At 44.5% G+C, this 19,745-nt stretch overlaps 1 protein-coding gene across 4 annotated transcripts in view; it reads right to left on the bottom strand.

Annotated features, from left to right (window-relative positions):
• Positions 1 to 349: 349 nt before the first annotated feature.
• Positions 350 to 19,745, bottom strand: part of SSBP3 (single stranded DNA binding protein 3) — a 135,909-nt gene continuing 116,513 nt past the window's right edge. For 2 of the 4 annotated variants that reach the window (XM_045027173.1, XM_045027171.1), the window contains 11 exons: positions 16,740 to 16,806; positions 16,565 to 16,641; positions 11,430 to 11,518; positions 11,227 to 11,275; positions 10,385 to 10,420; positions 9,755 to 9,809; positions 8,068 to 8,138; positions 4,654 to 4,732; positions 3,774 to 3,802; positions 3,326 to 3,427; positions 350 to 2,159 (listed from right to left, as the gene is read on the bottom strand). In XM_045027173.1, the coding sequence (XP_044883108.1) occupies positions 2,130 to 2,159; positions 3,326 to 3,427; positions 3,774 to 3,802; positions 4,654 to 4,732; positions 8,068 to 8,138; positions 9,755 to 9,809; positions 10,385 to 10,420; positions 11,227 to 11,275; positions 11,430 to 11,518; positions 16,565 to 16,641; positions 16,740 to 16,806 (684 nt within the window). In that variant the 3' untranslated portion in view covers positions 350 to 2,129. The remainder of the gene's footprint in view (positions 2,160 to 3,325; positions 3,428 to 3,773; positions 3,803 to 4,653; positions 4,733 to 8,067; positions 8,139 to 9,754; positions 9,810 to 10,384; positions 10,421 to 11,226; positions 11,276 to 11,429; positions 11,519 to 16,564; positions 16,642 to 16,739; positions 16,807 to 19,745) is intronic. The other 2 variants (XM_045027174.1, XM_045027172.1) reach the window with 1 other exon arrangement.

Consider the following 19,745-nt stretch of genomic DNA (forward strand, 5'->3'; position numbering starts at 1 on the left):
TAATGGGGCGGGGAAGAGGACACAGAGCTGCTTTCCTCAGTCTTCCGTGGCTCTGGGCTGAAGGAATTCGCCACCAGCCCCTTAGCGGCATCTCTGCGACTGCCAAACCAGTGTATAAAAGCTGGGGCTAGGCTCTGCCACCCCCCTTCTTAACCTTACCGCTCTGTCTGGAACCGAATGTCTCAATACAAGTTCCTTGTGGGGGAGGGGTTAAAATGGCCAATCCTCAGTGGATACGCTCGTCCTCCCCCCAAAACTGCACAGAAAGCGTTCGAGTCATTAGAAACAAAACGAAGTGCCCAGAGCTTTCTCACGGCAAATCCCAGTAACAAACAGCAGAGACCTGAACTCAAATGTTTATGTTTATATTTATTACAGCATGGAGGGGGAAAAAAGAACCGTTTCATTCAAAAACCATCCCATACCAATGAAGACAATAATTTAGCTATCCATTTTAAAATACATTAAAACCGGTCTGTCATTTCTCACTTCAAAAAACAAAAACAAAACAAAACCAAAAAAAAGATGACCCATTCTGGAGACCACGGATGTTTCAGCAATACAACAAATCTTCATTTGATTTTTTTTTTATTTTTCAATATTAACCTGACTGTAACTATGAGACTGACACCCTTTTCCTACCCCCAGCCCCACCCTCAACCCCACCCACCTTCTACAGGTAAAGCACAATTAAAATGCCTAGGAAAAAGAAGGCAAACATTTAAAAAAAATTCAGATTACACACTAAAAAAAGTTTGTCATCTCATGTCTTGCAGTCAGAATAATAAAAACCAACCAATGTTCCCAAAAAACATCTCAATGAAGGGGTGCGGGAAAAAAAGACATCCCTTTAATAAAACATTTTCAACAAATATCATACACAAACTACAATGTATAATAATTACTTTTTTTCCCTCTCTTATTTTAGAACCAGACTACAAGGTAAGAAAAAACACTGAAACAAGATACAATGTTCTCAATCGGCACAAAGGGAAATCCAGGGAGATAATATTTTACATAATATGATATACATGGATCAGAAGTGGAGATTTATAAAACAAAGACCAACTACAGGGTAGTGTAATGTACATGATCCCCAGACTCTGGCGAGTGTCACTTTAACACGGTTGGTTTGTTACTTTTCTGTAGTCACCTCTACCACGAGAAGAAAGGTAATTTTTTCATTTGTTTTTATTTTTTTTTGTTACAGAGTGAGCCTACAGAATAGCAAGTATACATTTGAACAATTACTTTAAAGTATCTCCATCCAGTTCCAAAACACATACAGCGAAACCCCGATAAGATCACATCTTTTTTTAAAAAAAAATACAAACCCAAAAATCAACAAAGATGTTAGCTTGAGATCAGTTACAAAATCCCAGGTCAGATTAACCCTCTCTCTCTCTCTCTTTTTTTGGTGGGGGAAAAAAAAATAGCTCAAGGATTCTCGCAGGGGGAAGCATTGAACTCTCCTTGTATTCTGAGAGGGGGAAAAAAAGACTAATACAGTGCATGCCACGGTCACAGATAGTAAGATCACAATTAATTCTTGAGGATGTGATCCTATGAGGGGCCAACTGCATTAACAACTTTCTATGAGGTGGAGGAGTCTCTTCTGGAGGAGGAGGCGGCGTTGTGCTGCAAACAAGAAAAACAAAAACAAAAACAGGCCTTCCAAAGAAAAACCACCCATTGTAAACTGTCCAGTTTATTTAAAAAAAATAGGACTACAACAGGGACAACATGAGATTTCATATCTAGACTAGCTTCCTGGTGTAGCACAGCACAAACATACAACAGGTTTAAAAGAACAAAGCAAAGAGGTTGGAGTTGGGTACTGGAGGCTTCCATTTGTTTCCAAAAAAAAAAAAAAAAAAAAGTGTCATGTACATATATAAATCCTTCCGCACAAGAAGGATCTTGTCTCGTCTTGAAATATTTTAAGTTTTGTCCTTCATGTTTTATGGAATAAAAAGTTCAGCCTTTTTATTGCATGAAACTAAACCTGGGGTCTGCCCCCCTCGCGTCTCTCTGCCAATACACCTAGCTTCTTCTTGCATAATTTCTTTTAGATCCTCCAAATGGCAGCTGACTCTCTTTATCCTGGAGAGGAGGAAGGGGGAGGGAAATCACACACTCATCGTCATGCTGGGGGAATACTGAAAGAGAGACAAACACCGAATGAGTACTGGGCAAACAGGACTGAAATACTAAACGCGGCCAAGGCCAGGGAAGAGGGGATATGAAAGTAAGACTCGGGCTTATGAAAACTATAAAGCAACATAATTGGATATAATAAATCAGAAAGATAGAATATGCTAGAGACTCTTAATTTATCAGCACATAATCCGCTGCATAATGGTCCTTCCAGGGAGAAAATAAGCAAAACAGTATGGGGTAGGAAGCAATTTACATGCATGCATGTATATAATGCTAAATATGGTGAGGAAAAAAAAAGGGGGAGCCTCTTTCATCTGTCGAGCTTGAAATCCAACGTGAAAATGCTCTGCAGATCTCAAAGATGAGCGCACGTTTGTTCGCAGCTGAAAGCGAGCACGGTTAGCGGGGTCTGCTCAGGGGCAGCTCGGAAACAGCAGGGGGTGTTGCAAGCCTGAGAAAAACCGCGCCCGAGCATCAATAGGGGGTCCCAAGATTAGACCTGCAGCCTCCCTGCCGTTCCAAGCAGCAGCACAGCTGTATAAAGGAGGTTTTCACAGTTTCTAGCTCACCACGGTAGCTCACTTTCACCCGTCTATTTCACGCACATGATGGCTAGAAAGGGGGCCAGCACGGTTCATTTACACCTTTATTAAAAACCCTACCAATTGGGCACAGAGCTGGGTTCCACAACTATGTGACCCTACCGCTGTCACGTTTTTTTCTCCCCCCCTCAGCCTCATTTGTTCCATGCTGTTGCCATCTTATCTAGCCTGTATGCTTTTTGGTTCAACACCTTGTTCAGAAACAGACCTCAAAACGCAGCACAAATTGCAGGTAAGAGTGACCATTGCTACTTCTTGGTTTTCGCTTGGATAGGGGGGTCTCCAAAAGCACAGAGCTTAAGCGACATTCCCAGGGTCAAACAGCAAGGCAGTGGCAGAATCAGGATTAGGAACCTGGGCTTCTCGTCTTCCAGCCCCCGTGCTGAGTCCCCTGGACCACAGCCAGATCTGTATTAAGCGACAACATGCTCTCTCTACCATCATCAGAGATCATCCCTGCCCCTTCAGACCCCGGGCCCCACCAGGAAGCAGAGACAGAGCCTTATAAATTCTGTGACACCAAAAGAGAGGGGGCTTAGAGATTGGGCGTCTGAGCAACTCACATTGTCATTTTGGAAGGAATGGAGGAAGTTACCTCCCAGTTCACCATCATCTCTTGGAGTGCCCGGGGGGTTGCTAATGCCACTTATGTTGTTTGGAGAATTCTAAGGAGACAAAAGAAGGAGAAGGTGAGTACGTCTCAAAACACATCACTGGGCACAGACTGGCGAAATCCCTCGCTAACGACTACGAGCGGCCGGTGGGGGAGCAGGAGAGAACGGCCGCGTTTATACACCTTTCCGTTAGTGCCGAAGCAAACGGCTCATGGGAAAGGGTTACAGGAGGGGAGAAAGCCCCGTGTCCCTCTACTGCTTCCCCTACATTGGAGCCTCTCCACCCACCCACACCCACACGATTTTCTCACTGCTGACGCTTCATGAGGGAGGGACGGACGGACTATGGTTGAAAGGAAAGTGATTCACCTTTACCGTCACCACAGTGCACACTTACTTTTGGAAGTCCATCTATGTCGCCGGACCCTATCAAAAGAAGGGAAGAAAGGGAACGTTTATTTGCACGTTAGTTACATTCCTTGCTCACAGCTGATGCAGTTCTCCTCCTTGGCTAGCCCCTTCAGTGCAGGAGCATGCTGGGCAGGTGCCTAGAATGCCATCCAGAAACAGGAGGCTGTTGCTACATGCAGCTACTCCAGGGCATTGCTAGCAGCAGGCAATACAGGTCGCAGCTGTGCTAATCCCACACCTTTTAACATTTGCCTCTGGTAAAAAGGACCGGTGGGGGGCCTCAGCTGCCTTTCCTTTGTATGCTGAACTCCAGGGAGTTGAGGACAGCTCACCGGACTGCACAGCGCCGGCACTCTTACTGCTTGGCACTGTAATAATGGCAAGTTAGTGGCAAAGGCCTTGGCTCTCCCTGTGGTACTCTGACATTGATCAAGCTAGAGCTCAGCTCCTACAGCAGGACAACGTAGGAGACGGACTCGAGAGGTTAATGGGCCTTTCTACTGCTTTCAATTAAACACCAACACCGGTTTTGAGTTTAAGCTCCTCTTCTGACTGAATCTAGCAATGCTGCCCCAGTGAGCCTGTGTGAAGAGTATCCAGCCACATGGGCGGACAGGTAGGTCATGGCAAAAGAGGGCCGTGCGGGGTATGGGCCAGAGGAAATAGGGTGATTCTCAGACCTCTGAAAGCTGCACACGTGCCTCCAAAATCACTGACCGGCATGCCAGAAGCAAGGCAGGAAAAGCCACCAGACAATAACACACCACCTCCCTTACAGAGATCTAATCCTGAATGGCAGATCAGCATTAACAGCTTGTTAAGAGTCAGGTCTAGTGCGCTTCCCGCTCAGCCAGCCTTGAGCTTACCTAACGATCCATTCATGTGATGTGGTTCCATACCTCCCATGCCTCCCATTGGGCCGTCAGAACCAGGCCCCATTGGGAACTGAGAAAGAAAACAGAAAGTGTAACCCCAAAATCAGAGACCCGTACTCCTATCAGCATCAAGCAGACCAGCCCATCCACTGGTAAGGATGGCTTCAAAACGGAGCAGAATGTTCTACGATCCAAGTTTTGTCCAGACACGGAACGGTGACCTGGCGCCCGTTGGGTTGGGAAGCAATACCCCTTGAAAACTTAACTGCCTCAGGAAAGTGGCAGCAAACATTTTGTTCAGTCACTAAGGCTACATCTACACTACACAGCCCACATCAGCAGAGCTATGCCTACACAGCAGCAGAAGTTTTTCCAACAGGGTAGGAACACCCTGTTCACATATGGAGCACTCTTCCGTCAGCACCGTGGCACCTACCCCGGGGTTTTGTTGGCATAGCTACATCACTAGGGGGTGCAGGCTGTAATACTTTGGTCCAGTTCTGACTGTTGAATTTAGTGTGCGGGTGGTGGTGTGGCCTGTAACATACAGGAGATCACAGTAACTTTGGTGGTCCCCTCTGGCCTTTGACTCAATTACTCCCGACTCTATAGCTACACAGAATAGCAGGGCTCTGGTTTCACCCTCTGTAACCTCCACTACGAACAGTGTTTACAGAGGAACTAATATCCCTCCTTTAGGACTATCGACACCCGCAGCATACAGGGCCCCCTGCCGCTCTGGAAATAACTCATTGTGGCGGGCTGAATCACAGCGCTGTCAAGTCAGCCAAGACACTCAGCGAGGGGAGCGGGTAACATGACGGGAGTCAGGCACATTGGGGAGGGCTTCCTTTCTCCCAGCTGGTTTAATGCTCCAAGGTGCTATGCAGGGGGTGGGGGTTCAAACCCCGCTCTTACAGCAACAGTCACAAAAACATACGACAGTGAGACCTGTGCTCAGACACGTGTGTGAGGTCACCCTTTGGCCCCTCCTGTCCCGCCATCAGCAGATGCTGTGCCCCAATAAGAACGGCAGGGAGGGTGGGGACATGCACGCATGTGTGGGGTGACCCCCAGCTGCCTTGTTAGCAGCACTCTCTGCTCTTTCAGCTGACTGAGGCACACGCAGTAGTTCTGCAGCTCTTTGCCCAAATAGTTACACTTCCTTGAAGCCAGGAAGTGATGTCTAAAGGGCACATTCTCCCCACCAGCATATCCCCAAGTGAACCAGCCGCTATAACCCAACACGAGTGTCAACATGCTGCGCCCTACAAAGACTGGCTCCCTCCCTTTCGCTCCACTGTGCTTGTGACATACTTCTCTGGCCAGGAGGGGGTATTCCAAGATCACGCCATGGCAAAACCACCTCCAGTCTGAAGAGTGCACAACCTGATCGACCATTGCAAATCCAGGCCAAAGATCTCACGCTCCACCCACCTGGCAGCACATTTCAATGGCGGGCTGAGGGAGCCAGCCATATTTCCTTACACCACCTCCCATCTTCCCCCAGTGCTGCTCCCACCACATTCCCAGGGATCAGTGAGGCTTCAACATGATGGCCTTTGCTAGATCCACCCAAGCCCCCTGTGCTGTGACCATCATCCGTCTGTCTGCAGGGGGAATGGATGGGCCTCCCTTTGGGGCCTACCCATGCAGCTCCTCAAGTCAGCCAATAGTGTTTGCTCTTGAGCCGTCTGAAGCCCAGGTGTCAAGTGCCTCACGTCTGCCAGGCTCCTGACCCACGAGAACAGGAGAGGGAATCTAACCATGCTCTGCCGTTGTCCTGGTGAATAAAACCATTGAAGCTAGTTGGCAGCCTGGGCACCCCATACCGAGCTGAAGAGCACTCCAGGAGTCAGGCAAACTGGCAGCTTCTGCTCAGGCAAGGCCTAGAGAACCAGGCCTGCTAACGGGCTGGATGGAGGAACACTCTCCTCACCGCTGAACAACTCCTCCAAGCCAGCGCCGTCAGCTCCTCCCTTACCGAGCACCGAACCGTCACCCTCTGACACACCCACCTTCTGGCACCACCATTTCTTTTTCTAAGTGGATGGGTGTGATGTCTTCCCACCCCCACACCATTCCTCCTCAGCACACAGACAGGAGTGATGGACCCTCACAGCTGATCCAGCCAACACAGCCACTTATGGGTGCCACGCTCCCAGGCTCCACACTGCACAGGGGCAGGCAGATTCAAGAACGCGTCAGCTCCTTGAGCTGGGCCCACCTTCGTTGGGAGACTGGAGAGCACCGAGCGGGCACTACTGTGAAGCAGCGGGGGAAGGTTTTCATTTATCATCACCACTGCCCTCATTTTGTTTCCCTGTCCCTAGATCTGCAAAGATCACATTACTGGAAATGGCCAAGGGAGTTCCCACTCGAGTCACTTTACCTACATACGCTGAAGATAAAACCTGCAAACGTCTGTATAAACAGACACGCAGCCAACGTGGGCAAAACTGCCCCCCTCCTCCTGTCAAAAATGGGTTTGACATCTTACTGTTTTACGTAACTGCTGCAGCTTGGCACAACGCCCCTTAAGGTACATCTACGCAGCGAACACCCACGGCTGGCCCCGGTCAGCTGACTCAGGCTCACAGGGCTGTAAAATTGCTGGGTAGATGTTCAGGTTGGGGCTGAAGCCCGACTCTCTGACCCTGCAAAGGGGGGTCCCACAGCACAGCACAACCGTTTTTAGCCCCGTGAGCCGACCCAGGCCCAGCCACAGTTGTGTCACAGGTCTTTTATTCCAGGGTGTAGACACTCCAAAAAAGTCAATCTGGTCTGATCTTTTTCACCTGCAACACCCATCAACGTCACAATGAACACAGCCCTCCTCTCCCCCCGCATCCAGTTCATTGATTTGGGCTGTGATTGTCAGAGGAGCCCAAATCCCACTGAAATTTAATTCGTCCTTTGAAAATCCCTAGCTTTGGGTCCAGTCAGTTTCGCTGTTCTGCCCTTAAGAGTCAGCTTCCCCTCTGATGCAGGCTTTTGTTATTATATATTCACCCTCCCCGGGGGGAGAGAGAAAAAAAAAATCTCACATGTGATCACAAAAAAACCCCCACCCATGCTGGCAGGGGGAATCTCAGAAACAGGCAGTGCTTGGAACCAATTTTTGAAAACGAGTAGTCTATAAGTTGACTGTATCCCTTTAAATGCAACTGCTAACTGGATGCGTTGCTGACATGATCTTGACCAGAGCAGCGTGAACGGCACCATTTTAATAAGCATAAAAAATTAACAAAGTTGCTGAAGAGTTAATCACTTTTTGATGGTTTGTTTTATTTCTATTTTGTAACCAATGGCTGAAATCAATTAAACTGCTCTACCCTCAACTGATGAAGTTAATTATGATTTGTTATGGTATCTGATATGTAAATTATTAGAAAGCAGACTTACATTCGATCGACTGCCTCCAGGCGGTACTGGATTAATCATTGTGTAGATGTTGTCACTTGAATTGGTTGAATCTGAGGAACAGTGAAGCCCAGTAAGTCAGAGTGATTAATTCATTTCTTAATTAAAACAAACTCATGCCACTTGAACTCATTCTTTTGTATTTTATCACCTAAAATTCCCTTTAAGTACCACCATTTTCTGGCTAATTTGTATTTAATGAAGATTCACAAAGTTTTTAATCACAGAAATTCAACTGTGAAAATAATTCAACTACTGAGAATCACAGGGCTTGCTCGTCAGAAGAGGCGTAGAAAGATAATTTGCTTCTATGTATCACTTAACACCTCAAAATTATCCAAACATCCTCCAACATTATTACAATACTGGTATTAAAAACAAATCCCCGAACTAGTATGGAAAAGGAACCAGTGTCTTTATAATGCACATGGTAACAGACCAACCATTTTAATCACGTCACAATATATAAATGCACAAATGACAAGTGTGCTGCCGCGACAGAATACTGGGGCAGTGACTAGCAGCACCCATTAACATATGGATTGTTTTATTATGACCTAGTCTGAAATGTAGGTCAGAGTTCTCATAAAAATGCAGAAGCAGAAAGACAGTCGTGATATTACATTTTAGCTCCACCCCTGCAGCTGTGAAACACCACAGTTACAGAGCAAGGGTACTTCCCTTGAGCCCACCCACCCGCCATCCTCTCCTATTGATCACTACAACAATTACAAAATCAGCCTTGCAAAACTGCCAAGAGAAATTTACCAGCCCAGATGCAGAATCTACATGCCCATCTTTATGTGGGGAAGGAGGAGAAAAATCATGATGGGAGATTTTACTGACCCATCCAAAAGAACTAGAAATTTGGGGGCAAGGGAATTAGCCTACCGTGGCAAGCAGAATTTTTGCAAAGCTGTTTTCAAAAGCCCCTGCAAGTCCTCATTATAAATCTGAGCACCACAATGGCAGCCTCCACAGCCTGATTTTTTAAAGGAGGAAGCATCAGAGTTAAAATTGGGGGGTGGGAGGGGGAAGAGAGAGAGGGGCACAGGAAACCTTTCTAGTAAACAGATTGGATTTTTTTGTAGCTAATATAATTTTTAACCTTAACTTGATTTTTTTTTTTTTAAGAGAGCAAGCAGTAGCTGATTAGTCAGCCCCTAAACCATACAAAATGACTCCCTTGCTTTTTGTTTGCTAACCAGCATGAACGGAATAACAAATAAACATATTCAATTTTTTATAAGGACATTTTGTCAAAGAACAAGCAGCGTTTTGCACATTTCAAGTTTACATGCCTCACAAGGCTGGTCCACTTTAGTAACACGGGGATTAAACGTGAAGTGACTACTGCTTCTCAGGGAAAGCAATCTGGACACAGAAGGGCTCCCTCCCTCTTCCCCACTTCATAGATGCTCACACTGTTCTCAAAGCTCTCCCTCTCCCCAATTTTCACCCTCTTGAAACTCAATCCTGGGTGGAGAAGTGAATACAAAGGCCCATCCTAACAAACACCAAAATCTTCTTTCAGTACTAGTGCATACGATCAGGAATCCAATAGAGAAGCAGCTGAGCATGAACTGAGGAGTTAGGGGGCTATAATTCAAAAGAACACCCAGCAAATTTGGGTTTTTTAGTGCTGAATTTGTCAGCTGTTGAATTTTACCTGCAGGACTAGGCATGATCGGTGTTCCTGGAGGACCTCCACCACCAGGGGGCCCCTGTAGACAAGATTAAACACACATCAGAAACCACCGTGATAACATATACTGCAATAGGTCAGCACGATCCTGCTGTTGTCAGCAACAATGTCTCACCTTGGTATTCAGCCAAGCATTAATCTCCTGCTAAAACCTTTGATGCCAAAGTACAATGCTTTGTTTAAGCCTGGAGCAAAATCAGATTTTTATTTTTTTTTAAAGTATTTGAGAGGTATATGTGGGAGAGAGCGGAAATCATTTGCAGCGTCCACGGGACCCCTTCTAAAACATTTTTTACAATTACAGAAGAGGGAGGCTGTTCTGGGTACCCAGAAGACGCGCAGATTTCTAGAAACAAACCTTCTTACGTTTTAGAATTTCTGCCTCTGCCCAGACTTTTGTACCAACTCAGGATAGAGAGACATGGCTACACTATACACATTTAACTCACACTGAGACTCTACTTAAAAGTCCGAATAAGTTATATCTACATACACACACACATGTGTGTACAAAGAGTCAATGATCTGTAATGTATATACTTGAAATCTGACTATACATCTGGCTAGAAATAAGAACTCATCCCAGGAACTTACCACGTATGTACCAGGCGATGAAGAGGAATATGGAATCTATAAATAGATCATAGGAGATAGGTGACTATCTGAAATTCAGCATTTCATCAATAATATCCAGATTTACACATTCCGCTCTGTCAAACTGAAGCGGAAATTAGGTTGAATTACAGTAGTGGCCACTGACATGTTATAAATGCCCACAATCCACTGAATATGCTGACACACAGTATTTCACTTACCCCGTCCCCAAAACCCTACTATTGGCAGGATACAAAAAGGCAAGAAAAATTAATGGTTCAAGAGCAAGGTTGTGGGTGTTCTGCTACATCAGACACATCTGTGGTCACCGAATGACCAGGTGGCTGCTGGAAGATCCTGTCTCCTTCCTTCCCCTATTTTTTTTTTTGGGGTGCACACAGTGCTGCAAAGTATCACACCTTTTCCCTGAATTACAAAGAAAATGGACAGAAAACTGGCTAAGGAACAGATCAGACCAAAGAAACACAACCTTAACTTTTAGGCACACCAAGGCAGTAACCAAATTAATGGAACGCTGTGCAACATAAAAATCTTCTCTGGTTAGCTGAATGCTCACACACCTGCGCTGGGAAGCGCTCTATGGTATGGAGGATGGTGAATGTTTGCCCAGAAGTTCGCCCACATTTCAATGGGTATAACACTACTCTCCTGTCCTGATACTCAGGCATGTCCACGTAATACCTGTAGACTGGTTGTCTCTAAAGACAAGGGTTTAGTCGGAAGTTGTAACAAAAGACACGAGAAGACAGTCACACTCGAAGAGATGCTCACGTACAAACTTTTGCTCTAGTCTAATACCGATAAAAAAGACAGACACTTACTGAATTAGCACTGCTGGGATTAGGCCATGGTCTACCAGCTCCTGGGCCCCTAGAGTTTAAATGAAAAAGAAAAGCTTTTTATACATGGCACATCGGGATACAGCACAACAGCAATGTAGAACTGGGATTCCAAAGTCATTTCAAAGCAAGGGTCAAAGCCGCTGTCAAACACCAGAGTTAAAGCATCATGGGTTTTGCCTTACATGTTAATTCCAGGCATGCCGGGGCCTAAAGAGTTGGGTGGAGGTCTCATTCCGCCGCCATAGTTCTGCAATGATAACCAAGGATCAGTCTACCATAACGAGAAGGGAAACCGGAGAAGAAAAGAGAAGGGAAAAAAACAAACAAACAAAAACAAGAGGGTTAGTTTGTGAAAATGAACTTTAATAAAAAATTAGATGATGATGAACATACAAGCAATTAAAAACTTTAAAACAAACAGGCCTGTGGGATCTTTCCATTGACTCTCCGCAAGACATCATGGGCTGTTAAAAGATTTATACAGAAACCAGACAGATTTTGCATTTTGGCTTCCCTATTGCAGACCGGAGCTCAGCACTGGGTTATCCTAGGCCCAGACCTGGCCTCTGGGAGTGGCCCACTTCAGAGGAAAGAGAATGCCCCAGCCAAAGTGCAATACAATTATTATGGAGGGAGGGAAATTCCCTCCCAACTCCAGCAGGCAAATCAGTTTCTGGCTTGTGGTCTTCCTCCCCTCCCTTTCTTTTGTTTAGGGGTGGAGGGACAGAGAAAAAGAAAGCAGCTGCTTGAAAGATTATTGCTACAGTGTAGGGCAAGCAATGGGATGTACGGAAGAGATGCCAACAGCATGAACATTTGCAGTAGCCTTCTAAAGACGGAAAAGGAACCTGTCCTCTTAGGGTTACATCTCCAGTTAAAAAAAAAAAGAGAGATTGGTCTTAAAGTCACTACAGAACAATGTGCATTTCAGACATGTGCACACAGGCACATACACAAACATATGTACAGAGATTCATGGCCCACAGAGTTGCAAGGGAAGGGACTTCGATTTTGCTACAGAACTATTCAGATTGAAGAGGTGCGAGTTAGTGAGTTGGTCATAGTCAAATCTGATGCTGCGTCAGCATGTAAAACCCAATCATGTGTACACGGGGTGGGGTGGAAAGTGACATGCAACACAGAAATGCTGTAAACACGTCAGGCATTACACAAAACTCCCCAACTCAGGCACCTGCTCTCCTTTCTTATGTCACCCCCTGGCTTTGCCTATCGCAGGAGTTTCCGATCAGTGTACCTGATCTTATAAGAGCATATCTACTGTAATGCCAAGCCAGAGGATGATGTGGCTCCAGGAGTCCTCATGCTGAATTTCTCTGCCTTTCTCCAAGTCAACTGCCCATCACCAACGTATCTGGGCACACCTTTTGCAGTGTACATCAGCCTTGCTAAATTCTTCTTGTCCACTCATTCAAGGTAAAATACCATTCGTTTCTTCTGTGCCTGGACCAATTTTATTTCCTCAGCAGTTTTGCAAGGCTGGTTTATCTAGGAAGCCACCACTCCCACACACGGAGTTAAGCACCCAACCCAGCAAACCATGACTGTAAAAGGGATAAAGAGAAGGATGTTGACAGCCAGCGACCGGGAAAAAACGGTGCAGACGCTAGATGAAGCGCCTGATCAAAAGGGTTCTCCCTCCGACTTGCTTTGCGCTCCCTGTATTTGCAAGTATGGCAGCGCAAGTAGCTTAGACCAACCATTTAAAAAAAACAAAAAAAAACCATGGGGGTGCTGGTGCTCCATTCAAGGAGAGGAACAAAACCTGGGTGGCTCACAAGAGAAGGAAGGCTCCCCAGTTTCACAGACAGACACACTGACTCCCATTTTCCACCCGCAAACTTTTACTCATTCGACAGCCTAGAGAACCCCTCTCCCCCCCCCGCCACTTTAACTTGACTGTGCGTGTTCCTGAGGCCCTGTATCCGGACAGCTATCCCTCTGGGACTGGAATGGGACACAACTTCTATTTGTCCTCAAAGAGCTCCCAAGATACACTTATGCTGCACACACCTTTCGGCAGCACGGGGGGTACAAACACGGCTAGCTCCCCTAGCGTGGGTATAACAGCAATGGAGACCAGGAGGTGCTGCTTAGGCAAATAGCGTAACACACACTCCTGAACCCTTTGGGGAGTTCCCAAGCCACATGTCCCACTGCTGAAGTCTTTCCCTGAAGCAGGGACAAGACCCAAAGGCTCTGGCAGCTCTCTGCTCCAGGAGCCTTTCCCTGTCAGTGAAAGACTAGCCGGGGGACAAAGGGAGAAGGCTCTGGGAGCTTCTTGCTGCCTCTCCCTGCCAGAGCCTTTCACCAACACGGGTAGCTATCCATCGCCCTGTGGACACAGCCTGCCTTTCGCAGTGGCGTGTAGCTACACGTATCCTACACGCCCTCACAAGAGGTAGGCAGTGTAGACAGAGTAAGCTGTTAAGAGGCTCTCTTCTCGCTGCGAATGAGGGGGATAAATGGTGTCTCTAGCAAACTCCTTGTTCGTTCCGAGGACTGGAGCCGTACCTAGTATTTGGCAGTGTAGCACTCCACCAATATTTTGGATTTGCCCCAAGACACATCCAGTTAATTTTGGGTTGGCTTATTTGGGAAATTTGGTTTAATCACAAGACTGAGCATTTTGGGGGTTGTTTTTTTTCGGTTCCCCCTGCCATCATACCTTTATTTGTAACTCAAAGCACAACAGCTAGGACAACAGAACGGTGTTGCAGGAGTACAAATATTTCACTATGGTCCCAATTCAGCAAAGCATTTAAGCATCTCCTTAACTTTAAGCATGTACTGAAGTCCCACTGAACTCTTTGGATTTAAGCCCATGTTGACGTGCTTTGCTGAATTAGGGCCCATTATCTTATCTACATGTGTACTTTTAGGAGGATGAAAAGGGTTACCCGAAGAAATCACTAGCAAATCTTAATTGATCAAATCTCAGTTTCTATGGTGAACTACGTAAAACCCCATTTTAAAATGTAGTACTTCTAACTGGAGCTGAAAGAAACAGACAAACAGGCCAAAGCATTTTAAAGGTATTAGAAAAAGGGGAAAGGTGCTGTCATGCTGAGAAGCTGGGTGTCAACCTTCAGCAAAATGTGAATTAAAATGGGGGAAGTGATAAACCCTTGGGAGACCGTATTTAATAGAAGCACTGACATCTAACCTCAGCAGCACCAACAAATGCCTTTATACTGGTCACAGAATTAATGCTACAATCATCAAAAAAAGGAGAGATAGAAAGTTTAAAACATGATGCTAGATTGTAAAAGATGATGGGTTTTCAGTTCATGTCAGGTGGCTGGTACATGACTGCAGGTTACCATTGGTTGGATAAAAACGTATTCCATATGAATGTTTATTGAGTAATATTTTAGAAGGTCTTGAAAAAACACTTTGGGAAGGTAGTGAGTGTGTAGTGTGTACACAATGATTTATTACACACAGCAAAAATGGTGACTCTGGTTCAATATTGTTGATTATTTCCTGCATGCACTAAAGCTTCACAGCACCCGCTTCTTTAGCATTTTGGGAAGACTCAAAAACATGCGAGACTGCATGTCTCTTTTCACAGACTTGCACTTGTTTAAAGGAAAATTAAACAAGTCGCTCTCTCCAACGTCCATGCTCTAATAGTCCCAGCATAAGAAAGTCCTAAAACACCACAACTTTCAATACCACCTGTGACCGAGAAAAACCAACACGGTGCTCGATTAAAATGCAACCACTTCCAAGTTCTGTGACAATCACCTTGGTTTGTCCAAACTGCAGCAAGCATCCTGAACTTTCATGGCACTTTTTGCTTGGCTGATGCGAGCGCAACAGATGTGGGCTTTTGTAATCATACATGTGGGACTATTAAGAGCTTTGTTGTACCAGCTCCTGACAGTGCCAGACCATTGCAATGTATAACAAAGCAACTGGAATCTAAGCTTGCCAGCAAAGAATGCTTGGGGTTTTTTCTGAGGTGTGGGGAATCTAGTGGAGTTTCACCCCCGTGCCCAAGGAGATGGATATACATTTTTATTCAATCAACTTTTCTCCCTTCTTGTCAGTATTCAAGTTTTGCATAAGTTAAATCCTTTCTTAATTCTCTTCACACAAGACCTCTTTAGCTCAACAGCCTCCTGGAAAAACTGCGCAACACACATTCGTTTACTGCAGGGTTAAACAGCACTGAAGACAACACAGGAAACAAGAAGTCGGGGAGCATAAACCTACATCCGAGATATGGTAGTATGTTGTTTAAAGTCTATCACAACGAACAAACAGGAGTGAGTCAACATAGTAGCATGCAAATTCACTTGTTAAAATGAATCAACACAAAGACAGAATATATTAACCCAGATCTACTTCATTTAAAATTTACTCATAATTGGACTGGTTCCCCCAACTCCCTGGTATGTATGCAAACAAAGAGGGATTTGGCATTCAGGAACTACAGAAGATTTTGTTGGACGTCGAGCTACTACTCATGCTAGTGAAAGTTCAGAGGAGAGTGCTACTCTGCTAACTTAAAAAAAAAAACCAATCTGAGCATTTTTGAGTAACGCCAATGTTTAGCTCCTACTACAAAGGAATCTAACAAGTTGGCTGAAATGCCTGGGAAAGGACAAGAGCTTCTGAAATACACTTGGAAAAAAGTTACAGGGAGGAAAAAAGGACGTCAAAACCTTTCCGAAGCTCATGAGAAGATCACTCAGCATATCCCACTTTGGGGGGGAAATCCCTAAAAGTCATCAGCAAATGTTTCTCTCATCGAAAATCCCCAACCTGAAGTTTAAGGTAAAACTGAGAGAGAGGAAAGAGGCAAGCGTCAGATTTATCCAGGAAACAAAGAATGGCTTAAACGCCAGAGAAGTGAAATTGTCTATAGAATAGGATAGGGAAGAACAGAATACAGGAGAGGGAAGCTTTATGGACCCGTTATAAATAACTTACTTTTTTATGTGGGCACTCTCTTTCTTAAGTGTTAGCAAGGCAAGTTGGATAATGCATTCACCAGCACTACATGGTCACAGCTAAACAGCACTGCCTCCGACTAATGAGCAAAAGGGGCTTCTGCAATATCCCTAATGAGGATGCTGAGCTCTGAAGATACAACTGTCGGAACGCAGGCTTTCCAGCTGCAATGCACTAATGTAAAATGCATTAGTGCTAATGGGGAGTAGGTGGGAAGAACTCCCAGCTCTTGAAACCCCTAGAGATAGTTTGGATGATGTTTTGCTTATAAACTTTATGAAGTCGTAAGATGTTATTTGGCACTGGACAGGAGAGAGAATGTGCTGCTTAAGTTTACCTGTGGACCAGGACCCATGGGGCCCATCCCTCGTGGAGGATTCATCCTTTGCATTGGTCCTCCCATGTTAGGGTGCCCTGTTGGGAGTAGAACCAACGAAGTCATTATAGCAGAGTAATAGTGTTTGCCCAAAGCCAACAGTGAGACACCTTCCAGCATCCTTGAGCACGTTTACCTTGTTGTCGTGTAGGGTCCATTGAATTGGGCAGCAGTGGCTGCGTACCAGGAACAGCCCCTGGAGGCTAGGAAAATTGGGGGGAAAAAAAGGGGGGGAAGAAAAACAAGCTTTCAGGTATGTAACCAAAATATGTCGTTTAAATTCAAGGCTTTAAACACAAAGAATTCAAGTGACATGGTCTATTTTCTGGGAAATGAGGGACTTGTCATAACTTCCTCTGCTTGCACACAGCTCCTACCTGTACATCTCCCATGACGTGTTCTATAAATCCCTGTAATTTGCCTAACTTCGCATTCATAACCTTCCTACTTTGTTTCACAGCCTTTTAAAAAAACCAAACCCCAGTTCTCTTCTAATCCTTCACGCTACTGTATTAGTGGTCCGATTCCAAGCTTCTACTTGTAAGTAAATAGAAGGGAGGGACACACACGGTTGTCGGGGTGAGCGAATGTCTGATCAAAGCACTTCAATGAAATGATACTGATGCCAATGTAATTTCGAGGTGTACACTTGGCAAATACGCTATGTAAATATATTAAAGTTATTTATTTGCCAGTGAAGAGACATTTCATCTGCAAAGATGATTTTAAACATTCTTACTGAATAGCTTACGAAGATGGCCTCAGGAGTATTAAAAATGTATATTTTCCTCTCATTTCCTAGTATCCCGAACACTGTATTTCTTTTTTCAAAGTCATACTCCACTTGGACAACAAATCTATTTAAAGTTCAAAAGAGGACTTCCACGTACAGCTCAGTGTAGATAAAGGGGGAGAAAGAACACAGACCATATGCCTTGGGGAAGCAAACTAAACAATTTTGAAACACAGTTGCTTTTCTTTTATTTCAATACCAACATGAAACAGATCATGCTGTAAAAATTGAGAGAGACTCTCCAATAAGGAAGGACGACAGTTTAGGAAGGCCAGGCCACACATCAATGCCATGAGTAGAGGGAAGGTTTTCCTTCCAAATCTTTATAGATTTACAGCTTGGGAGGCACAAGCAGGAAAATAATAAATGAACTTTTCATGTATGGTTCACATCGCTATTAACTTGTTTCTCACCTAAACAAGCAATGAGGCAGTAATGATTATTTGACCCTGTTGTAATATTTTTGCATCTCTGGATCTACCCGGTAACCTAGCTAAGCTGTGAGTGTTTTTTTTTTTTTTAAGTCTGATTAGTTTTGTCCTCGTTAACTTAAATGATCAAGTGTATAAAAACAAAATCACAGAACGCTGAGATTCTGAAGTTGCAACGTTACAAATATATCCCTCAATGCCTGTCACAAACATTGCCGGTATGTCATTGCAACTTGAGACTGAAAAGAACCACGGCTCCGCCTTGACACTATTAGACAAAAATCAAAATAGTGTTCTGCAACATGTAATTTGCACAAGACTAATCCATAGCACTTACAGATATAGTCCAGCACCATCCTTGTGCTGTCCATATTTCAGCAGCAAGAGGTTGGACTTCTTGCAAGCCTGATTTAAAGGGACATTGTAAAACTGCACTTTACAAAAAAAAAAAGTGACTTTCCATATTTCACCAGGCCTGGACAGCACAGATTGACTTGTCTGTTTAACTTTTGCTCCTACTCAGTTTCACTTTCCTGTTCTCCTGCACTTGCCAAAAGCTAGAACCTCTAGCTGGAAGCTAGAACCTCTAGCTAAGGAAAATCAGAACATGCCTGTGCACACTTATGTATGAACCTGTGAGAAAATTGTAGCGTAGCCAGTCTCAACTGGTGGGACATCATCAATAATCTGAGCAGGGTGTCAAGCAGCTGATCTCATCCTCAAGTCTTCCATCTTTAGGTGAAACAGATCTGCCTAGCCACTTGACTCCAGTCCTCTTCCCTGAACCCACTGTGCCAGGCACCAGAGAGTATACGATTAAGGTCCTAACCAGGCTGAGGTCCTCCATTGTAAAGCACTCCAAAACAAGTTATACAGAGCTGCCTAATCAGTGTCATTTTCCATGTGCAGGTCTCAGTACAGGGCTGTGAGATTTCACCAGCACAATGAGGAAGGGAACTCAGAGAAGGTGAAGGAGTTGTATAAAGCCGGGTAGACATTCCTTCCTCAAATCCTCCCCATTCACTCCCTATAACCCCAACAGAAACACACACTGTCCACTCTCAATCTTTTTTAAAGGAGATAACAGGACAGGCTTTTTTATTTTTAACGATTCCCCACAGCACAGGGAAAGGCTAGAGTTAAGAGTTTATACTGGTTTCAATGCATTATAAGAAGTTTCATCTTATTTAGTACTTGGTAAGATAGTCGATGTTTATCTCTACCAACCAAACACTTCGGGTAGCAAATCTGTCTCTTGTAACTGACTCAAACTGATAAGCTTGTTGGCTGTAAGACTGATTTCTTTTTCGCAAGTTTTTCTTACCATCAGACAACTAAACAGAGATATAGGAAAAAACGGATGCCTAAATTTATCTAACAGAAAGAATGCTTATGCACTATTTGTGAGTGAGTTGTGGTGACTGAGCCACTTACTACTGGCGGGGAAAAGTCATAGAAAAATATTAAAAATTAAATGGAGTTTTCTAAATCATATTAATAAAACAGTGTCTTGTTTAACAGACAGTGTAATGCTCTAACAAGAGTTAGAAGGTTTATTTTAAAATGTCTGCCTTTGTTAACAGTAAAGCGACATATTATTGGAATAGAAACTAAGCAGGTAACTATTTCTGAAGTACTTTGTGCTACACTTTTTGCTAAAAAGAAACTGAAGGAAAGTAATTGGTGAAATTCTTAGAATATGCTTCAACAGGATAAATTACAACTAAATGCCACAATTTTAAAACTTCTGCACATAGAATCACAGACTAAGGTCAGAAGGGACCATTATGATCATCTAGTCTGACCTCCTGCACAACGCAGGCCACAGAATCTCACCCACCCACTCCTGTATCAAACCCCTAACCTATGTCTGAGCTACTGAAGTCCTCAAATCGTGGTTTAAAGAGTTCAAGGTGCA

The sequence above is a fragment of the Mauremys mutica genome, chromosome 8 (assembly GCF_020497125.1).
Source record: "Mauremys mutica isolate MM-2020 ecotype Southern chromosome 8, ASM2049712v1, whole genome shotgun sequence".
NCBI lineage: Eukaryota > Metazoa > Chordata > Testudines > Geoemydidae > Mauremys > Mauremys mutica.